Source organism: Delphinus delphis, chromosome 12 (assembly GCF_949987515.2).
Source record: "Delphinus delphis chromosome 12, mDelDel1.2, whole genome shotgun sequence".
Lineage (NCBI taxonomy): Eukaryota > Metazoa > Chordata > Mammalia > Artiodactyla > Delphinidae > Delphinus > Delphinus delphis.
In genome coordinates, this window is record NC_082694.2 from 74716750 (window position 1) to 74740511 (window position 23762).

General features: G+C 37.6%; 1 protein-coding gene, 1 non-coding gene and 2 pseudogenes across 2 annotated transcripts in view; all 4 read left to right on the plus strand.

Moving 5' to 3' along the window:
* The window catches only part of LDAH (lipid droplet associated hydrolase), a 94866-nt gene that overhangs the window by 50861 nt on the left and 20243 nt on the right, over positions 1–23762 (plus strand). The window contains exon 5 of the mRNA XM_060027043.1: positions 15119–15353. Within this exon, the coding sequence (XP_059883026.1) occupies positions 15119–15353 (235 nt within the window). The remainder of the gene's footprint in view (positions 1–15118; positions 15354–23762) is intronic.
* Positions 9087–9159, plus strand: TRNAD-GUC (transfer RNA aspartic acid (anticodon GUC)). Its single transcript has one exon. It is a non-coding gene; the product is annotated as a tRNA-Asp (tRNA).
* On the plus strand, positions 9480–11169 carry LOC132435340 (nuclear pore complex protein Nup88-like; annotated as a pseudogene).
* Positions 11252–12562, plus strand: LOC138413856 (nuclear pore complex protein Nup88 pseudogene; annotated as a pseudogene).

The following is a 23762-nucleotide window of genomic DNA, read 5'->3' on the forward strand; positions in this document are numbered from 1 at the left end:
ATTGTTCTTGGCAGGCAGATGGCTCTGCAGTAGGCTAGCCTGCCACGCCCACTCCCCATGGCCACCGTTACCACTGCTGCCTAGCTTCCAGTTCTTCAGGCTTTGCCCTGAGAAGTATTCCATTTCGCGTTTTTTGTTCTTTATGTGCCCTGTTTTTTCTCTGGACAGTTTTGGAATCTTCACTTTATCTCCATTATATTTTGTGGTGATACTCCTTGGACTGTTTATCCTTTTTAATCTGGAAACTGGCATCCTTACGTACTGAAAACTTTTCTCGTATTTTTTTCTACTTGTTTTCTGATTATTCATGTGTTAAACCTCCAGAAAAGATTCTCTTGATTTATTTCATTTTCCGTTGTTCATCTTTCTCTTCTCCTTTAAAGTTCTATACGATGAGAAATGGATATTTTCCCCAGCCTTATCTTGGAATTCATCTAATTAAACTTTTTATTTCAAGCCTTCGTACAAACAGTTTCTAAGATAATTTCTTGTTCCTTGTTCCGTTTTTGTACAGTCCTTTTTATTCATGGGTATTTCTCTCTCCCTCTCTGTCTCTGAGGAAAGCAAATTTTGGGCGTTTTGCTGTATTCTTGCGCTGTCTCTATTCATTCTGAATTTTCTTTTTCACGTTTTGCTTATGTTGATCTAGAATAGAAGGTTTCTCAGATGTCTAACATTCCTTTTTATCTATTCACGTTTAAGGAATGAAGCATTGGAAATCCTAGGAGGTGTGTGTGGGGGAGTGGGCCTTGTCAGCTAGGCAGCTTCACCGCAGGGTCATGGGACAGGGGTCCTGACTTTCTTTTTTGGTGTTGTTTCCCAGTGTCACTATTAGTATGTTTTTTCTCTAGAGCCATTCAGTTTCTCCCCCTAAAATCTTCAGATCTTCTGCCTGAGAGCAGCATCATCTAAGTGAACCATAAGAGGCTGGTGTTTGCTTGTGAGAGTGCCAGCATTCATGTTGGGCTTTCACTTAATCCTCCTTTCCATTGATGGCCCTTTTCCCCAGCCATTCCCTATGCCTTCAACTTCTGTACACGATAAACCTCCATTCCCGAGGTGCAGCTCCGGAGGAGGAGCTGCTTGGGGGTACTGGATGAGGCAGTCAACATGGAGACCCTGCCCCTTAGCCTGGCTTTCATTTATTCAGTGTGCTGTGTCCTTGCACTGTCACTGAGCACCTGGTATGGACTTGAAGGCACCCATGATCAAAACAGGAAAAAAGCCCTGACCTTTCAGAGGTCATAGTCTGCTAAGGGGAGATGGTAATAAACATAAAAATTAATACGTTCAAAGGTGAGACTGCCTTGATAAAAAGTGGAGCAAGGTGCGGGGATTAGAAGTGCCGTGGCTGGGGGATAGAGGGCAGTGGTGGACTGGACTTTATTTTTTAATACTTTATGTGGAAAGAATTTAAAACTTACAGAAGAGTTGCAAGAATAAGAATAGTACATAGAACACCATATACACTTGATCCCAATTGACTGTTGTTAATATTTTACCTCATCTTACCTGTTATTTGCTCTCCCTCTTCTGCCCCCTACTGCTCTCTCTGTCTCTCTCATGCATATATATGAGGGGGGTAGGGAGAGTAAGTGTGCGTGTGTGTGTACACATACATATAAATAGTATATATATGTGTGTGTGTATATATATGTGTATATATAAATGTATATATATATAATATTTCTTTCTGAACTACTTGAGAGTAAGTTAAATATATCATGGTCCTTTGAGCTGAATGAATGTTTTTAGTTGGTGGCTAAAATTTGAACTGGTGACAGAGTATATGATTCCCATTTTCATCATACAGTATTTTCAGATACCATGGGACATTTTTAGTTGATAAATTAGTGACTGTCATACTTGTCTGTCAAGTGCAGCGTAACAGTTGGCAGAGATGTTTAAAGGCTCTCGGGAATGCAGGCCAATCCTGTTAGGGAAGGTAGGGCCTCCCCAGGGGCATTTGGCCACTCTCTGAGCTCTGTAGAAGCCGAGGCCTCAGAATCCCAGCGAGGCAGAGGTAAGACTCAGGAGCGAGTGCGGTGTTCGGCTAAGCCTAGGAGTTATCATAACAGCGCCAGGAGGGTTGCTACCCTCAGGGAGCTGGTGCGTCTGGGTGACAGTGGGAGAGGAAGCACCCCCTTCAGAGACCTGTGAGGGAAAAGATATGTTAAGATATGTACATCTCTGATACATCTTTATTTTTTCCTGAATTGAAAGGACAGATTCTTACCTGTTTCATTATCATAGCTGGTATTAGGGTTTATGGACTTTCTTCAATTATTTGGGCCTAACATTTTGTTGTGAGTTAACTGCTTTTTTCCCCACGTTTTAATCTGTATCTCATGGGTCTTAGCTTCCCTAACTGTTGGATTTGCCTGCTGTCAGATAAAATGGGACATACTTTGCCGTACTTTGTGCCTTGCTTTTGGCTTCTGAGAAGCTAGGAGTGTTTACTGGGACAGCTTCTGTGGCAGAAATCCCTCGTTGTCTGGTGCTTTGGCCTGCACCCAGTGTGTGTCTCTGCCATGGGCCCTTTCATTGTCTCACTCTCCCTAGTCTGAAGCCCTGTGATGGATAACTTTGCCTGGTCTTCGTACAGGTATGAAAGTGGTATTTTAGTGTGTGGAACTGAAGCATATGCATTTCACAGTGTCTTTCAGCAAAGTTAAACAGGGAAGAATCTTTTTTACTGATTTCCCTGGATAACCCTGAGGTCTGTCATCAGCACTTTGCTTATGTAGATATTCAGTGAATGTTTGTCAAACAGTTTCTCTTTCCATGGCCCTTTTCAAAGGTTCCTAGGTGCCAACTTAAAAAAATTGCAGAACATGAGAGTCGTGAGTTAAATTTTATTGGGGGCAAAATGAGGACTATAGTCCGGGAAACAGCATCTCAGATAGCTCTGAGAAACTGCTCCAAAGAGGTAGGGGGGAAGGTCGGTATACATGTGATTTTGGTGACGGGGGAGTAAATGCAATCAGACACATATTTTTTGCAGAAGGTTTCTGCTAGTCTCGTGAAGGTTACTGCTAGTCACAAGGAGCAGACGTCACCATGAAGGATTTTAGTGCTTTTCTAGATTTGAGGAGATACAAGAATTGGGCTCATAAAATCAGCTCCTGAAAATACCTAACTGTCTGCAGACCTGTTCTGCCAGTTTTTCCCAGAGCACAGAGTGCCTCATTTCTGCTCTCCACCCTGAACCCCTTTCAGGGGGTGTTGGAAGTCAGCAGCTACGGCAGCACATGATTTAATCCATGTAGAGGTAGATGGCAAGTGCCAATTTGTAGCTGACATACGCCACAATGAATAAGAGGTTTCTCGTGCCCATTTTATATGTTTCTATGGTACTCTTTATTTCCCTTAGCATGGTACCTATCGTGCGTTACTGTAGATACCTCTCCCATTCGACTTTAAGTTCTCTAAAAGCAGAGGCTCTTTCACCATTTCGTCTCCAAGCACTCACCACAGCATCTGGTGTATCGTAGGTGCCAATATATCTTTAATGAATGAACAAATGAACAAACTAACAAACAATCAGTAAACCCAATGAACGACTCTTCCCTCTCAAGTGGCTTAAGCTCTTAAAGACTGGAGTTTCTAACTTAGAAAAGTCCCAACCCCATTGTCAAATAATTCATGTTTCTTGCTTCCTGACTCACACAGAGTATTCCAGCTCCAAGTCTAAGGAATTGCCAGATAACAGTTTTTTGATCAGCAAAGCTATTCTTTCAGATTCTGTGTAGCTTTGCCATTATTAACCAAGAGAAAGCTGATGTTGCCGAAGGCCATAGTAGCTACATGAGAATATCAGCGCTGTAGACGTGAGGATGGGTTTGTTATTGCCACCATTCGCTGAATTCTGAGGCTGCCTGGAAACCACTGTTCGCTGCGGAGTAACAGTTGCTCTGCAGTAGATTGCTGCACTCCAGAGCAGCTGAGCTTCCTTAATTTTCTGTTGGAGTTCTTAGTGATTCTGAATCTGAAAGACTCAAAAGGAAGTAGATTACAAGAGATTTTAAGCTGAGGAGAGCATTTTGCTTTCAAAATAAAATAAATCTGAAGTGTATAAAATGACAGAAGCTTGAGAAGAATGGGTTATAGGAAGATTTTGAAGCTGTGTTTCAAATAGTTAACTGTAATCATATGCAAATATCTCTGCAAATATGCAGCGTTCCTTGTAATTAACAACCCTGACATGTAGATTAAATGCATGAAATGGCTTTTTTTTTTTACATTCAGGTAATTAAAGTGTAGAAAAACCTCTGCCCCAGAAGATCTGAGTATAAGTCACATGAATGGGAAATGGTAAAAGTGGTCAGTTTCATGAATGCCATCTATCTTAAGCAAAACATATTGAAGTGGCGTAATTTGTTTTCAGTAACAATTTTGAAGGATCTTCCTTCTTAGGATTTAACGTTATTTCTGAAGCTGAATGATTTGAAACACTTGTAAATATTGAAATATTGGCCTATCTCTAACAATAATGGTAGCAGTTGTTTAAACCACAGGGAATTATGTCACCAAACAATAATCATTACGAAATTCTTTTGTTTGCAAGTATGTCACCAAACAATAATAATTATTAAGAAATTCTTTTGTCTGCAAGTATACAGTGTAATTAATGGTTAATGGCATGGGCTCTGAAGTTACCCTCCTTGGGTCCATACTTTGTCTTTATCACTTAGTAGCTAAACCTCACTTTTCTCATCTATAGAATGAAGACATTTACTTGATGAGGTTGTTATGCATATTAAGTGAGATTATGTATATAAAGTACATCAGCCTAGTTCCTAGAAGATAGTAAGCTATCATTACTACTGTTATTCCAAGCAGTTCCCTACTGTGGGGCATATTCCTGTCTTACTAATGTATGAAATTGTTAAGACAGAATAGAAGATCTCAAAAAGCAAGCTCTTGATCATTAAAATAGAATGGAATTTGCAGTTTATAAACTGAATACATATGATTCAATAAGCTGAATAGTCTCATCCTAAAGAGAGGAAAACATGGCCTTTTGGGGAGAAGAGATAAACTAAACTAGGATTATTCCTATGTCTGCGTTTTGACTACCAACAGCTTTATCTTTGAAGGCTGCCTGGTTTATATTGCATGTTCTCTGACATGTCTTAACAATGTTGGCAGTCATACGAAAGGAAAAACTATGTGCTGTGTTTTCTTGTTTTCAGCTTGTTATAGTAGGGAAGTATCCTGCCATTACTGCAGCAGGTGGGCTCAGCTGATAAGCAAATAGGGAAAGTAGCAGTGATGCCATTCTTTCAAAGATGTTGAAGTACTGTTTATCATGGCTTCATTTAGTCATAACATATAGGCATAATTGCTGCACCCCAGAAAAGTAAGCTATCTGAACAGTATAAGTGTATTGAAGATATTTTTTAGGTTTTACTCTGTTTAAAAATAAAATGCCTATTTAATGAAACAGGTTGTACAAAAACCACACCTGAACATCATACTCCTTACTTTATGGCTATACTTCAGATTGTTTCCTAACTTCCTTTCTGGAAAATGATTAATAATAATAATAAATTCAGGAAAAATAAACATCAAAATACTGTCTCCAATTCCCCAAACGTACCCTGTATAAAAAGTCCCACTGTGTATATTTGCTTTCCCATACTAGTCAAGAAAACATGGTTGTGCTTCATTATCAAAAGTGACTCAGATTTCAAATGAGAATGTGAAATATATAAAAATGTTTCCTTAGAGTAGAATGAATTGGCCAGCCTAGAAGTTCTTTCTTTAATGAGACAGTAACATAAGAAAACGTTTTGTCATGTACACAGACTTGGAAACTTTTTCTGCACAGCTGTGTTATAAAATTGGGTATACTTCCTTGACCTCAGTGATTTTTTTGCCAGTAGGTGTCTATATGAATAAAAGAAATTTTTATTACTGTTCTTTAACCTATCATATTTGGACTATAAATTTCACTGAAATTATTGTTATGGTATCTAGGAAAAGTATAAGTTTCACCCAACAGGTAATAACTGTTGCTCTCCAAAGGCAAGAGAGGAAAACCAGTTTCATCAACTATTAGTTGTGATAAACAATCTTTGGTTTTCTTATATTATTGAGAGGCAATGATGCCTTCAGAGTACACATTAGAACTTCCTTATTGTTTCAGTACATTCCCATGATTTCAGAGTGCACTTTAATTCTCAATTTATTATTGATATAGATCAACCAAATGTAACCCTGTAGTTCCTCGTGTATTTTTAGAGTTTTTCCTTGCATGCAGTTTTGTTTAACACAGGTCACAGTAATGGATCGTTTATACAAAGTAACGGATTGTTTCCTCTTTCTGCCAACTGATTTGATCAGCCTGAAGTTCCTTAGATACTGTGGGTTACATAACTAGTATGGAATCTGTATGGTACATTTTTTAGTATGACAGTAACTGTATTAACCATTTAATCCTTTAGGACATTTTAATAAACACAAGGAAGCCCGTTATTTTGAAGTGAATAAACTTGAAACTAAAATGAGCAATGAGTTACCATACCGGACTCAATTACCAGACTTCTTGGAAAACAGACTATTTTCATTAGTTGATTGTTCTGGTTAACTGTGGATTGGCCAGGAAAAAAAAAGACAAAAAAACAAAACTTTTTCTTTCGAACTTTCCCCTTTTAAGTGTTTGTAATGTGTTTTAGCATATTCTCCTGCTTTTATAAGCAGAGTACAATAGTACATAATTTAGTTTTACTTTCCTGAAGAATTTGTAACACCTAAGAGTCCTAGTTATGAATATTTTCTCTTATCATCTCTGGTGCCATTATAAATGCAGAAGGTTTGAGAGTTGAATAGTTAAATTCTAGTCAGTGGAGACTGCATTATTCAGTGACATCTAATTTTCCAGGTATCACTTATAGGATATAGTTGAAGAACCTGAAAATAAGCAAAATTACCTTTGCCCTTTCAGAATAAAAAGTTCAGAGAACATATGAGCCCCAAGGCTTAGAATGTCTTCTTTGAAGCTTGCTAATTCCCTTTTATTCATAATTCCAACTATTTGGTTTCCAAGAAGAAACAGAATTTGGACACCCTCATCGTCAGCACATGCGAATCTGCCTACTGTTCATTATAGCGTAGTATTCCATTAACTGGATATATCATAATTTATGTAACCAGTCCTAATTATGGACATTCATCTCCAGTCTTTTGCTCTTCTAAATAATTCTGTTTTCCAGTTTTCCCAACTGCATTTATTGAACAACTCTTTTTTTTTTTTTCTCCACTGATACCTTTATCATACACTTAATTCCCATATATGTTTAGGTCTGTTTCTAGACTCTTTTTTGTTCTGTTGAGCTGTGTGATCCTTTTCTGATCATACAGTTTTAACTACTGTAGCTTCATAATATGTGTAATGTTTAGTAGAGCTAATCTCCCCTCTTTCTCTTCTTTTTCAGAATTTCTAGGTTTAGTGCCTTTCATTTTCCAGATGAACATTAATATAATTTGTCAAATTTCAAAATAAAGATCATTTTTTAGTATTTTAATTGGTATTGAATGAACTGAATTGATTAACTTTGAGGGAGAATTTATATCTCTTTTGCAATGGAAGAACAAATGTCCCTTTGGATTTTAAAGTTTTCTTTATATAAGTGTAGTACATTTCTTTTTACAGTGGTATTCAGCCATTATTTTTATACATGAGATTTTGTTAATGTTTAAAACATAAGCTGAAAATAATGGTAATTTTACCTTCCCAATATTTCTTACTTTTTTTTAAATCTTGTCAAATTTCATCGATATAGTACTTCTAGGACAGTATTAACAATACAATAACCAGAGTAATCCTATTAAGATGGAAGTCAAATATATCACCCCTGTTTTCAAAACCCTTCAAAGGCTTTTCAGTTACTCAGAGTGAAAACCAGAGGCCTATTGGACAGTCCATTGTCTGCTGCCCCTGTGATCACAGCTGCCGCAGCCTGAGCTGCTGTCCTCTCACATACTCGGCTCCAACTGTACTTCTTGCTTTTTACTCAAACACCAAATTAGGTTCTGTTTTATGGCCTTTGCACTTGCTCCTCCCTCTCCCAGAAAAACTCTTTTCCCAAATATCATCAGCCCACTCCGTAACTGCCTTTGCACAAATGTCACCTTTCACTGAAGCCTTCTGTAAACACCCTATTTAGAGCTACACCACCACTTCCAGCAATTCCTGGTCTTTTTTCATTATCTTATTTCTTTCCTACCCCACCATAGGACTTGAGATTTACTAGTATTATACATCTCTTAATTACTTATTATTATTTTATTTTTATAATTATTCATTCCTTAGATTGTCATATAATTATTTTTAAATTATTAATCATTTATTGTGACTTACTAACATACACATTTTATTCATTGTTATATCATTTACTCAATTCTTTATTTAGTATTTACTGTCACTTATGTTTTTATTACTTATATCTTTCTCATGCAAAACATGGTAAGAAAGAAGAAAAAATGGGGTAAGGAGATACAAAAACTAGAAAGCACAAAGTAAGATTTTAGATTTAACTCCAAAATATTGGTATTTTTTAAGTGAAAATGTAGTAAACGTATTAGTCATGTTAGTTAAAAGACATAGACTGTCAGATTAGATAGAGATAATAATCCAACTATCTTCTAAATATAAGGCTATAGAAAGGTAGACAGTAGAAGGGTGGGAAGGGTATATCTTGCAAATTCTAACCAAAAGAAAGCTGGTGTAGCTGTGTTAACATTAAACAAAATAAGCCCTAAGGGAAAAACGTTACTAGAGATGAAGAGAGTTCCTTCATAATTATAAAAGGTTTACTCTATCAGGTACTAATAGTCAATAACAGAATAAAAGAGGTAATATCACTACTCGTGGTCCAGAGATTGAAGTATAATAGCACGATATTATAAATAACTTCATGTCAATAAATATAGAAGTTTAAATGAAATGGATAAATCCCTAGAAAAAGATAACATCAAAACAGATTCTCAAGGAGAAATAGAAAGCCTGAATGGTCCTAAGCCTTTAAAGAAATTGAATCAATCAATAGTCAAATCTTTCTAAAAATAAAACTCTAGAGATTTCCCTTGGTGGTCCAGTGGTTAGGACTCGGCGCTGTCACTGCCGTGGCCTGGGTTCAATCCCTGGTCAGGGAACTAAGACCCCATAAGCTGTGTGGTGTGGCAAAATCAAAACAAAATAAAACAAACAAACTTTAGGCTTCACTGGTGAGTTCTATCAAATATTCAGAGAATAAATCATTCTGTTATATTACAAAATCCTCTGAATAATGGGAAAGGAAACCATAGTCTCCAACTCTGTTTTCTCAAACTAACAAAACCTTATATGCAAACCTGGAATAAATAATATAAGAAAAGCAAATTATAGGCCAGGCTTACTTATCAACATGCAAAAGTCCTACACAAGGTATTAGGAAACCAAATATAGTAATATAGTAACATGAGAAGGATGTATCATGACCCAGGTGGGTCTATCCCAAAAATAGAAAGTTAGTTTCACATTAGAAAATCAATTGATAGTTTACCACATTAATAAATGAAAGGAGAAAAATCATACGATCATTTCAATAGGGACAGAAAAGGTATTTTATAAAACTCAGTATCCATATATGGGTTTTATCCATTTAAAACTCATATCCGTATCCAATGCAGAGAGCCAAAAATACTCAAGGCATTTTAGAAGAACAAGAAAATGGGGTTTAAGTAACTCTACCAAATACCAAAATATAAAGCTTTAGTAAATAAGATGTGTGCTCGTGGCACAGAGTTAGAAGAGTAGGCCAGTAGGACAGATTATAGAACCCTGGAAAGGACCTGTTCACATATACACAGGATTTACAACAGAAATGTCACTGCAGAAGGGCAGTCTTTGCAGTTAATAGTGCTGGAACAGTTGAGTTTCCATATGGAAAAAAATGAAATTAGACCCATATTTCACACCACACATAAAAATCAGTTTCAGGTAGATTATGAACCAAAAAGTGAAAGACTAAGCTGTCGAGCTTTTAGAGATATTATTGAAGAACATTGGCTGCCAAGGAGCCTGCAGTGACTGTGAACTGCGGCCAACCTGGCTTTCTTACCGTATCGTGTTCCTATAGCTCCAGGTGGGAGTGACAAACGAGAGCCCAGCTGAGGCTGGGAACTCAGTTTCTTCATCATTGTCTTTGCTGCCACTGCAGCTGCTAACAAGAAACCTGCTCTTCAGCATCGAGGGAGAACTCTTCCTGTGGGGTGGGGAAGGGAGCTCCTTCTTAGCCCTTCAGCTGGGAGGCCTCAGCAGGGCAGTGAGAAACCCTGCCTCTCTCAATACCAAAGATTGCTTTATACAAATCCACCCCTGTTTGAAATCTCTCAAGACTTAAGTCCAATAGAACATTGGTAGCACTTACAGGAGTTAAAGGACTCATGATATTAGAATTACGTCAAGAGATAGGGGAAGAAATCTGAATTTGAAGGTATAAAAGTCAGTGGTTAATTGTAGTACCACTCCAGTTGCTAAAAGATTTTTTATTGTTTCTACCCTTCAGAGTCTTAAAGCGTGCTGTTTGGTATCCAAGTGAAATGCCAGATCCCTGGATTAAACTGCTAACATTAGATGATAAGATAAAATTTACTTTCTGTGTGAGCTCCAGACACCCACCAAAGGGATCATACTTTCGAAAACAGAAGAAGAAAGGCTAATAATTAATGCCATATTGTTTAAGAGTTCTTGCTGATCCACATCATTAGTACTTGGTATTGTTAGATTTCTTATTTTTTGCCAGTCTGAAGGGTATATTCCATATCTCTAAGAGAGACAGCAGCCCTATTTGACTTTGAGCCATTGGGAGCAGTTCTGAAGAATATCTTTGGACAGAAAAGGCAAAGGTGAAGCAGTAGCATACCCACTGTATATGGAATACGAGAATACAGAGACCTGTTCAAGAACCCTGGAGACATCAGGAAGCGATCAGGTTCTTTACTTATGCTTCCCAAGACTGAAGGTAACTACAGTTAGGATGCTCACGCTACATACTCTGCTTATCCTGTGTCCTCAACACCATAGGCATCACTGATGAATCAGGAATGCTGTGTCCCTGTGTTATGCTAGAAGGGGAAGAAGAAGGTGACCAAGTATCAAATGTCCCAGGATCCCGAAGCTGATTTCATTCCTCCTGTGTTTGTGTTCAAATGCATTGAGTTAGGGACTTCCCTGGTGGTGCAGTGGTTAAGAATCCACCTGCCAATGCAGGGGACGTGGGTTCGATCCCTGGTCCGGGAAGATCCCATGTGCCACGGAGCAACTAAGCCCGTGCATCAAAACCACTGAGCCTGCGCTCTAGAGCCCATGAGCCACAAGTACTGAAGCCTGCGTGCTCTAGGGCCTGCCTGCCACAACTACTGAGCCCCCATGCTGCAACTAGTGAAGCCCACGTGCCTAGAGCCCATGCTTCGCAACAAGAGAAGCCACCGCGATGAGAAGCCCACGCACTACAACAAAGAGTAACCCCCTCTCACTGCAACTAGAGAAAGCCCGTGCTCAGCAACGAAGACCCAACGCAGCCAAAAATAAAATAGAAGTTAAAAAAAAAACCAAGACAAATGCATTGAGTTAGAGTTCACACTGAAATTGGCATCCAGGGAGAATGATTCCTTTAACTGACTTTTCTTGTCCAGTCAGACTTCCCAGAGATCCTGTAACCTTTGTGTGAATCTTTATATATAACCTTTGTATAAACCCATTGTAATGCAGGCAGCTGGCTCTGACTGGAAGATTCTGGATCATCCCTGACATTCTGGAGCCCACAGATCTGCATCACAAGTGCCCATGAATGCCCCATAAAGGCCCCAAAGGCCTTTATTAAGCACAGTCCATGCAGCATCTCCTCTGCTTTGTGCTTGAGAAGATGCCAAGGTGGCAGAAACTCCCACCTTCTGGGTGAAACTCAGCGTTCACTCAAAAAGCACATTATGAGCACTTTGCCGTGTGTTGTTACTGACCCAGCATTTTAAAATCATCTGAAAAGGCTGTGCCTCCCTGCTCCCAGAGAACACCAAGGCCACGGGGAACAGTACCCTACTTATGTGACAGAGGAGGAGATCTAGTAGAGATCCAATTACTGTGACCAAAAATAAACGACTAAAATATCTCAGATATTGTTGAGAGAAAAGGAAAGGTCTGCAGGAAATGGCTAAGCACTTAGCTGATAGATACGACCAAGGAAGAACAAGAAGATACCATGATTAGAAAGAGGAGTCCTCCACAGTTTTCACCCTCAAATCCCTGTTCTCTATTAGTGAGACAGACATGAAGGCACAATGACAGGTGTTACCTGATCAACTTTAACATTTGGTCAGTGCCATCAAATAGGTTACTATGAAAAAGGACTGTCAACAGTGGAAGGTAAAAAAGAGACTGAGTCCACAAAACCCCACCTTTACTGTCGGGGCCTACCAGGAAAAGTGCATCAAGTTCATCCAGGAGGAAGAATGTAAATACATAAGGGAAGTGGCAAATCACTGGTGCCTGAAATCAAAGGAACAGACTCACAGCTGAAGTTAAACACAGCCCAAGGCTTAAATCCACATGGTAGAACAGATAAGCGGTAGCATGAAAAAATATCTTCTAGAATTTCTTAAACCACAGACAAAGAACAATAACTGTAAGAGAAAAGACTTAAATTCAACTGCATCAAACTTAAGAACTTATCTCCATTAAGAAAAAAAAAAAGAATAAGGGTTGAACAGGCAAGCCAAGAACTGCAACATGACAAAGGACTGGTATCTAAAATAAAAAGCAACTTCTACAAATCAATAAAAAATAAGACAGTCTAATAGAAAAATGTGAGACTTAAATAAGACATTTGCAAAGGATATATAGAAAATGTCCAGAAAGCATATAAAAGCCTTATCAGTCATCAGAGAAACACAAATTAGAGCCACAATGAAATACCTCTAAACACCAGGTCAGTCAATTACAATTATAATTACAAAGTTTGCCAGTACCAAATGTGAGGAAATGTAACAATATGAACCCTCATGTATGTTTTATATGCTTTTCTGTATGTAAATTGGTATAAGTACTTTGAAAAACTATTGGGGAAATTGGGATTGACATATATACACTAATATGTATAAAATGGATAACTAATAAGAACCTGCTGTATAAAATAATAGATAAAATAAAATTTAAAAAAAATTGGAACTACCTATTAAAGCTGCACGTGTGCAACCATATGACCCCATATTTCTACTTCGAGGTGATATAGTCAACAGAAATACATGCACAAGAGATGTGTGTAAAAATATTATAACAGCATATTTGTAATAACAACACAAATATCTGTCAGTAAAATAAATTGTGTTATGTTCTTACAGTGGAAAACTGTATAGCAAAGATAGTGAGCTATTGCTACGTGTGTCAGCATGGTTGGATGTTATAAACAATGTTGAGTGAAGCAAGTAAAATACAGAAACATACTGCATGATTACGTTTATATAAAGTTCATTAACAGACAAAAATTAACTATGATATTAAGGGATAGGTATTAGTCTGCTCGAACTGCCATAACAAAATGCCATAGACTGGGTGGCTTAAACAACTGACATGTATTTTCTCATAGTTCTGGAGATTGGAAGTCCAAGATCAGCATGCCAGCATGGTCAGTTTCCAGTGAAACTTCTTCCTAGCTTGTAGATGGCCACCTTCTGTCTGTGTGTTCGCCAGACCTCTTCTCTGTGTGTTCTTGGGATGAGAGTAAGCTCTCAGGTGTCTGTCCTTATAAGGATACTAATCCTATCCATTAGGGCCCCACTCTTATGACCTTATATAACCGGAATTACCTCTCTCTACATGCAGTTACCTTGGGAGTTAGGGCTTCGTCATATCAATTTGGGGGTGACACAGTTCAGTCTATAGCAGCATGATAAGCATCAATATAAAGCAAAATAAGGAAGTGATTATAGTATTAAGGAATGATAATCAATTAAGGAATTGATATAAAGAAAAGTAAGAAAATCAGTATAGAGATTACCCTAAGATGTGAGCAGAGGAAGGGGTTGTGATGGGAAGATGCCATGCTGGCAATGTCTTCTTTCTTGACCCACACAGCTGTTCATTTTATAAATTATTTGTTAAATTGAACATTTATGTTTCATATGCTTTTCTGTATGTTATACTTAACAATTTAAAACAATTTAAAAAGTAAAAAAAGTTTTTTAAATTTTTTTTAAAGTAAAAAAAAAAGGTTTTTTTTAAAGTCCATTCTCATTTCCTGTTCTACAATCTGTTAACATTGATGAGCTGTTCCATTTATGTTATCCTATTATTAATATGGATTATACTTAACTATTTTGACTTTTCTGATCCCCATATAAATTATTTTTATATATTAATTTTTTAATATTAATATGGTAAATAATGGTAAATTTTAAATGTTTTAGCGATGCTCTTTTCATCTGGTGTATTATTAAAATATATTTCATGATATTCTGATGAATTGAGTTGAAATGATATTTTGTCCTTAAACATTTTCCCACATAGGTAGAAATTCCCAGCTTCCTTTGTCCCTGGCCTACACTTTATTGAGGTTGAATCAGTTGCTAAAAATATATTTGGTCCTATGAAAGATTATCTTTGGCTGGTAAGATTAAGGAATAGAGGAGCTTTTCAAAAGTGAACTATCTCCAAATATAATCAATAAAAGAAATTCTGACTAGAAATGGAGTCTTTTATGTAGCTTTATTCTCTTTTGACATCATTAGTCAGTCAAGTTGGTATAACTACTGAAATGGTACATTCCTTTCTACTTTCAGCAATCCTTCAAAGGGATTGTGAGTTGCCGTCACAATCAATAACTTATCTAGGAATCTGATTTCCTCCTCACCCTGAAAATTAACCCCAGCAACTTAAGGGACATCCTTATATCCTACCCAGGTTGGTTGAGGGCTGAGAAGGCAGTGGGTGGTACTTCTTCTCAGTCTGAATAGATTGTTAGCCATATTATAAAACCCAGTCCTTTGTAGATACTATATAGAAGAAACAATAAAGCAATGACTTATCCATTAAGAAAACTTCTCATCAAAGTGTGTTTTTTTTTTTTTTTTATTGTAGGTAATTCGCTCTTTTCTACTCTTTCCAACAATTGAGCGAATGTCTGAGTCACCCAGAGGCAAGCTCGCCACTCCACTTTTGTGCTGGTTTCGATATGCTTTCTATGTTCCTGGCTACCTACTACTTAAACCGTGGCCTGAGAAAATCAAATCCTTGGTGATCAGAATGCTCCTTCGAAGGATGAACCTACAGAGCGAATTTTCGTTTCTGAATATGTTGGAACCGTTCTGCCTCAGTAAGCACATTTTAAAATGTATATGTTTATTCTTGTATCAGAAAGTGTTAAGAGAATAATCTCAGACAGTGGATGAGTATCAAGCAAGGAATGATTTATTGTATTTTTCTCCCAAAAGTTTAAAACTAGAAATAAAAAGAAAATAGTGGGGGGTATTCTAAATGACAGAAAAGCCTCATCAAGCTTTAATTTTAAACCTTATCCTTCTGATTCTCCACTCTAGCTACAGGATGATGAGAAAGAATTCTTCTGTATCGAGTATATATGGAGTCCTTACAGGAATCCAGGGTGTGCCCTGTTAAGCTCAGTGTGTGAACTTCGCAAAAATCAGCCCAAGGAAATCAGGCCTAATATTCCCATAGAGTGAACAGGCTATGATTTTACTTTGCTCTTTAAAAGTTTTTGGAGAAGTTTGAGTTATAAAACTAATAATAAATAATAGTCATGGTAGTGTAACACTGGATGCGTTACTGATTATGGTTTCTGAATGTGCCAGGGAATGTTTTTGCTACTTTACTTCTTGGCTTCAAATGCTGTTTTTAAATGTAATTTATCTGTTTAGTTAATACTAATTTATATATTTACAAATGATTTTAATAATAAAATATGCTACTTTCTTAATCCATAAAATGGGATAATAATATCCCATACCTCAAAAGATTATTATAGGATTAAATGTGATAATATATGCAAAGTGTCTATCTAGTATTTTATTTATAATAAGCCTCCAATGAATGATATAACAACAGTTGCAGCAGCAGCAGCTAATAGCTGCTCTTCTAAGCTTTAACCTGTAGTCCTCAGAAGAACTAATAAGGTTTAGGTATTATTATTGTCCCCATTTTACAGATAAAGATACTGAGGTTCAGAGAAGTTACGTGATTTGCCCGAAGTCACACAACTAGTGGGTAGTGTTCAAACTCCAGCAATATGCCACTGTGTTAAACTTCCTTTTACCATAGCTGCTGCTATTATTGTCTCTTTGCTCCTTTCAGTCATAAAAGCAGGACTCCTGAGTAAAGTTTACCATGCTCACCTACGTCGAGTGCCATGAGATCATGTGCACAGTGAATCCAGAAGCAAGTCACAGCCCTGCCTTTAGAATTGTACAGCTACAGATTGTATGGGAGGTGTTTTTCTAAATGTGTAGCAAGCAGCAGTCATCACAAATACAAAGTTCAATATATTTTCTGTATTTGTGGATTTTTATGCTCTCCCCAACTCTCATTCTTTGTTATAGGCTTAGCATAGTAGCAGCAGAAGATGAGATAGGGAGTAGGGAAGCAAGGCTCAGGACAGTCATAAAAATCACGAAACATTGAAGTTGGAGATGTCCCTTGAAGACCTTCTGGTTCAGCCCCTTATTTTTCCCTCATAGAAGAGAAAGAAATGGCCTGGTAAGTGAAAATGGCACTGACTACAAGTCAGAAACCCTCAACTCTCATTTTGGTTTTGCCTCAGACTCCCTCTGCGGCCTCAATTTAGTCCCTTCCCCTCTCTGGTTCTCAGTCATTGATCCAATCAAGAGTTAGACTGGACACATTTGGAAATTGAGATCAAATGGAAATCACTTGAAATTCTGGCAAACATATATAAAACTTCTCCACGTATACTTCAATAAGTCATTACAGTTTACAAGGTTTTTTTTTTCCCCTTCTTTAATCTTTTTCTTTTTACCCTTAGAAAGGATTTTAAAAAAGCATTCTCTAGTTAAGGAATCCATTTTCCTCCAAGGACTTCTGCTTCCAGGAAGATGAAATAGATGTATTCGTCTCCCTGTTTTTCCTACTAAGTGCTAAAAATCCTGCATATTATATGTAAAACAAATATAAGACTCTGAAAGGTGGAGAAGAAAGCAGACTATGTAGGGACTTTGGGACCCACAGAGCAACACAGTGGTAAGTTCCCTGGGTTTTCTTTTTACCACATGTATCCTAGACTTGGAGCCAGTGACCCAGAAATACCAATGGGTGTGGATTTTTAAAAAGCCCTGAAAAAAGCCTGCACTCTGTAGCCAGAGGACCAGGAAAATGACAGCCTTTCTAAAAGAAACTTTTGGATAATGACTGCCCTAATCTAGCCATGCACCATAGTAAAAACCGTGGCCTTATCCCTACCCAAATCAGCAAAGGCCAAGTGGGAGGCCTGGACTTTACCCCACACCCAACAGTAATGAGGCACACCTCTCCTTCCTCACTAGCGTGGTGTCCAGAAGAGGCTGGTTGGAGAAGCAGGACTTTCACCACTGCCCAGCAGTAATGAGGCCACTACCACCACCACTCCTAGGAGATCAGTGGGGATCATACGGGAAAAGCAGTAAGGCAATTCTGCCTCTCCTGGCTGGGATGGTAATAATGGAAGCCTAGTGGGGAGTCAGAATTCCTACCCATGCCCAGCAATAATGAGGAGCCCCTCCACCCCTTGGTTGTCAATAGAAACCAAATGGAGAACCTGGATTTCTGCCTCACCTGGCAGTAGTGAGGTGGCACTTCTCCTTCCCCACTTCCCTTGCTGAAGAAGTGTCAGGGAAAAAAAACCAAAAAAACCCCACCTAAAATAGAAAGTTTAAATAAGATCAGGAGTATCATAATATCCCATTGTCCTTGTTTTAGTTAAAAATCACTTGTCATACCCAAAACCCAGAAAATCTCAATTTGAATGGAAGAAGATAATAAATGCCAATACCAAATGACAGAGATATTAGAATTTTCTGACAAAGATTTTAAAGCAGTCATTATAAAATACTTCAATGAGCAATTAATAAACATGTTGGAAAAAATGAAAAAAAAAAGTCTCAGGAAAGAGAAGATTTAAAGAAAAACTGAATGGAAAATTTAGAACTGAAAAATATAATAGCCAAATTAAAAACTCAGTGTTTGAGCTCAACAATAAAATGGAGCAGACAGAGGAAAGAACCAGGGAACATAAAGATATAACAATAAAAATAGGAACTTCCCAAATTTGGTAAAAGACATAAACCTACAAAATTCAAGAAGCTAGATGAACTCCAAATAAGTAAACCCAAAGAAATCCACACCAAGACACATAAACATTTGAAAACGAAAATAAGGAAAATATCTTGAAAGCAGCCAGAGAGAAATGATACATATTTATAGAGGAAAATCTATTTGAGTGACAACTACTTTCTCTTCAGAATCTATAGAGGCCAAAAGAAATGGCATATATTTCAAGTGTAAATAGAACAGAACCATCAATACAGAATTCTATATCCAGCAAAAATGTGCTTCAGGAAGGAAGAGAAAATTAAGACACTCTCCAATGAAGGGAACCTAAAGGAATTTGTAACTATCAGACCTATCCTAAAAGAATACCTATAGGAAGTTCTCTAAACTGAAAATAAATGATCAAAGAAGGAATCTTGAAACGTTTAGAAAGGAAAGAACAGAAAGAAAAAATGTGGGTAATTACATTTTTCCTTCTCCTCTTGAGATTTCTAAATTATGTTTAACAGTTGAAGCAAAAATTATAACATTGATATGATCTAAGTGTATACAGAAGTATTTAAGGCAATTATATTATAAATAGGGGAGGGTAAAATAACATAAAGGGAAGTAATATACTTCTGTACTTCACTTGAACTGGTAAAATGTCAACACCAGTAAACTGTATTAAGTTACATATCTAATGTAATACCTAGAATGACCACTTTAAAATCTATAAAAATAGACATACTCCAAAACACTATAGGTAAATCAAAATAGAATTCTAAAACATTTATTAAAAAATATAGGAAGGCCAGAGAAAGAACACAGAGAAATAGAAAACAGACAACCATCAGAAAACAGATAATAAAATGGCATACAGGCTCTAACATACCAATAATTACATTAAATGTAAGTGGTCAAAATATACCAATTAAAAGATAAAGATTGACAAAGTGGATTAAAAAACAGAACCTAAGTATATACTGTCTTTAGAAAACTTGGTTAAAATATAATCGTATAGGTAGACTGAAAGTAAAAGAATGGGAAAAGATACATCATGCAAACATTAATCAAAAGGAACTAGTAATGACTATATTAATATCAGATAAAGTGAACTTCATAGCAAAGAAAATTACCAAGAACATAGAGTGACAATACATAATAATAACAATGAAAGGTTCAATTTACCAAGGAGTCATAGCAATTCTAAATGTGTATGCATGAAACAAGTGAGCGGCAAAATATATGAAGCAAAAACTGATAGACCTGAAAGGAGTAATGGACAAATGCACAATTATAGGTGGACACTTAAACACCCCTCTCTCAACAATCAGTCAAATAATAGAACAGAAAAAATTAGCAAGGATATACATAAATTAGCAACAGTATCAACCAACAGGATTTAATAGACATTTATAGAACACTCCACCCAAAACATCTGGGTTTCTGATAGGCATTAGATAGGGAAATATTTTCTAAACCCAAATCAGCACATGGGATATAAGAAAGTTTTATTTGTTTTTCTATATATATTTAGTGACTATGTAACACATCACATATGACATATGACGTGTTTAATGTTTTTTCATTAAAATGGGTACTTATATAAAGATTTTTTTTCAATTTTTCTACAACAGAATTGTAAACACCCTCTTGAAGAAGTAGGCTCCATAGGCTGCACTTGAGAGAAGGGAATCTTCCTTTCAGCTGCAGTGATTGACCTCTTACTGAGTCTTCCTGGAGCTGCAAGTGCAGGCATCAAGGAGCAAGACAGTTTGGGCATAGGACACAGTCCCCTCCCTGACTCAAGGCAACCAGAGCCTTCCAGCTGCATTGTTGCTTGGGGAACCCTGGGATTTCTTTCTCATAGTAGAGTTATACTGTGTGCAAAATAGACTTTTAGACCAGACTAAACACTCAGCCACATTGCTTTATCTCTGTTCCAAACAACCAACTTGCAAACAAACTTTTGGAGCACAGCCCTTATGTTTCTGACATCCTTTCCTTCTCTGATTTTCTCTTCTCTTCCTTCTGGATCTGCCTTTCTGATATCCAAGTAACTAGTACTTCAGTAGTCTCTTTTGTTTCCCCATTACCCACCCTGTCTGTATAACCTTGGGTAAAGAGAAAGGAGGCAAGAATTACCTGTCTTCTTGCTGCTTTGTGTTCTTGGTTTATTCTCTGCATGGCAACTTAGTTCAGTCTCCTAGTAGTGACCATAGGCTAACCCTTAAGCAAGCATTGCAATCATCCTAGCCGGCCTCTTTATACCTCTCCCCTTTGGGTCCCGTGTCGCCCCTGCCTCCTCTTGCAACAGCTACCACAGAACCTGCCTTTACCCAGGCTTGCCCTGGCCATGCCTCTAGTGATTCCTGTTCCCTTGCTTGTGACAAATGCAAGAAGGCCCCTGCGGAGAGGGACTGATACTCATCAGATAAGACCCTGGCCCTTGCGGATGATTAGTGCGCTCCTCCCGAGCTTATATCCCATGAATGGTGAAGGGTAATCGATACTCAAACCAGTCACTTGAGTTGGTGACATGATTTTCATGTTACACAAAGAGAGGGGTCATTAGGGGAAAGGAATACCAGGTCTGAGATCATTTTCAGTGGTCAAATCTATGCCGTCCGGACCTTCCTCCTCCAGACCTGCTTCTCTGTGGCTTGACTGTCATCCAGACAATGACCTTTAGCGTACCAGTTTGACTTTTAGGAGGACTTGGGGTGTTTTCACATTATGTAATGTCTGTGCTTCAGCAGAAATCTTATGGAAACAAATGGAGGAAGTTTGCCAGTCCAAGTAGTGGATAATAAATCCTGACCTATCTGGATAGAAACTGATTTTCTGTATCCTTTAGTTTATACACATATTTTTTTATTGTAGTAAGGTCTGAAAAATTCAAGAAACCAAATTATTCAAGTATTTCAAATGCTGTTGTCCTTTTGGCAGAAATGGTGCTTCTTATAGGCTGAGATGCTATGTGTTAGCCTTCTTCAGCAGACTGAGTGAAACGTCCTTTCCTATCCAGCATTCAGGACAGAGGAGCCCTAATTCAATTAGGATACTTTATAAACTTTACCACAGTGTTCATTAGATCAATTGATATAACTAGATTGTTTTGAATGTTATTTTTAAAGAAAATATATGTTTTTTTTCTTTAATTTTAAATCTGGAATATTTGCTACTACACATTTTCTTTAGAATAGATGTTCTTCTGTTTCATGAGAAATAAATTTTTGAGGGAGACAGCTGAATTGGATTTTCTGATCAAAGCTAAAAGCAAATATATTTTAGCTTAGCAGTATCACAGGTCAAGATAATTAATGTTAAAAAATATTCTAGGGTCTTTTTGTTAGGCCAAATTGATGTTTTAATTCCTTTCAGTTACCTAACTAGAAAAACATAGTGCAGACAAAGGGCATTCCTGGTAGATTACGTTACTTCTGTTGCATACATTCTTGTAAAAGACACTTTCATAATCTTTCCTTTCCTTAATCAAATATGGAAATAACTTCTAAAAACATATACAGTGATATGAAATGAACAGAACTATTCAATGAACTGACACATAAGCTTCACTAAAAAATCACAAATTTCTTCTCAGCATATTTTTGACTTAATCCCAGAATAATATTTTGAATAAGACAAAACCAGACTGCCATGTTACCTATTCTCTCATTTATGTGTGTAGCTTAGGAAAATCCATTTATAAAAGCCAACTTCAGCTTTAGTTATTCATGGAAGTTTAGCCTAAAATTCAGCAATGAAGGAAAAGATTTTGTGTGTGTGTGGTCAGTATCAGGATTTAGGGCAAAAGGTGATTAGATACAGTACTAGAATATCATCTCTGGTTTAGAAGTAAATGACTCAGTGAAGGTTTTATTATTTTTTTCTATAGAAATTTATATATATCTTTAAATTATCTGCCACTCTAAAAGTTGTATTATTTTTTAAAAAATCATACACCTTGAGTTGTGTGTTTCACTTTGGTGAACTCAATATCACATAGATAAGACTATCTGTTTGCAGACTAAATCAATGGTTATAATAACGAAGGTCTTGGCTTATGGAGGAACATGTGAATAGTAAACATTACTCCAAATTACGCAGAAATTTTAGAATGGGAGAATTACTTTTTTAGATCTGGTTTTTACATTGTTAAAAGCCACAATTGGCACAAATAGAAACTGTAGAAAACGATCGGGGAAAAAAATAAAGACCTACCAAAGAACTGGCCCTTGTAAGACTTCGTCTGGGTTTCTGAGCATGTGTAATCCTGCTTAACTTCTGACAAACTCTCCTGGTTTATGCTTCTTGATTGCCTAGCCTGAACTTTGCCTGAGCAGCTCTGGACAGAACTCTGCTGGAGCGTGGGATACTCACATCTCCAGGACTATCCAGTTTCACAGTCTGTCCTCGGCCCCAAGAATTTTGCTACCATGCAGCCCTGCTTGGCTCGCACCTAACTCCTCTACATTTGGTAACATCTTGCCAGCCTCAGGACCAGTTAGAAGATGTGCTAGGAGGGGCTATCCTTGGAACGGCTTTTTTGCAGTCAGCTCCTACCTCTTCCCTCCTATAGGGAGGATCTAGTGTATAGATAAAGATTGATGCCACCCCCCTCCCCTACTCAAGTACCAGAATCTGATAGGAAGCTGACAACCACATCAACCCCTGTTAACCAAAAACACCCAGAAAATCGAGAGACCCCATTTTTATTTGCTTTTATTAGCTAAGACTGAATTTGGCTACAGATAACAGAAAACTAAATTACAGTGGCCTAAACAGATAGGGATCTATTGATATTTTTCTCATGCACCAAGAAATATAAAGGGGAGAGTCCAGAGATGAATAGTATCTCAACAGTGCCATCAACGATGTGCGTTCTTTCTGGATTTCCACTCTGTCCTCAGCACATTTATCCTCATGCTCGTCATCTCGTGATCACATGATGACTTCTACTCTAGGCCTCATGCCTGACATTCAGATGGAATTAAGGAAAATGGGGCAAAAGCAGAGGCTTATTCCTGATGAGGCTTTGGCTTATGTAGGAAGAGAGGTCCTCCCCCAGGAACCTTGCCTCTCCATTGCCTCTAGTAGCCAACACTAGGCCATATCCCTAGCTATAAGGGATGTGGAAAAGCCATATGTTTTGACTTTCCCATGTCTCTAGTCAAGGAAATGAGGGGGTTTGTATTGGCTTTTGGGTAGGTACTAGTATTTACTACATCCCTACTTCAAGATGGTCTTGGACCTACCTACCTACCCATCTTCCATGGACCTACCAAACACCTAGCTAGTAACTCCATCCATACTAGTTAACTAGTAACCTAGACAGTTAACTCCATCCTCTTCACCATAACTAAAGTCCACCACATCCATGCCCCCTCCAGAATGTCTTTGGGCTTCTCAAGCCCTGACAAGACCACCTCAGACTGGGGTCTGCAGTTTATTTATGGGAGAC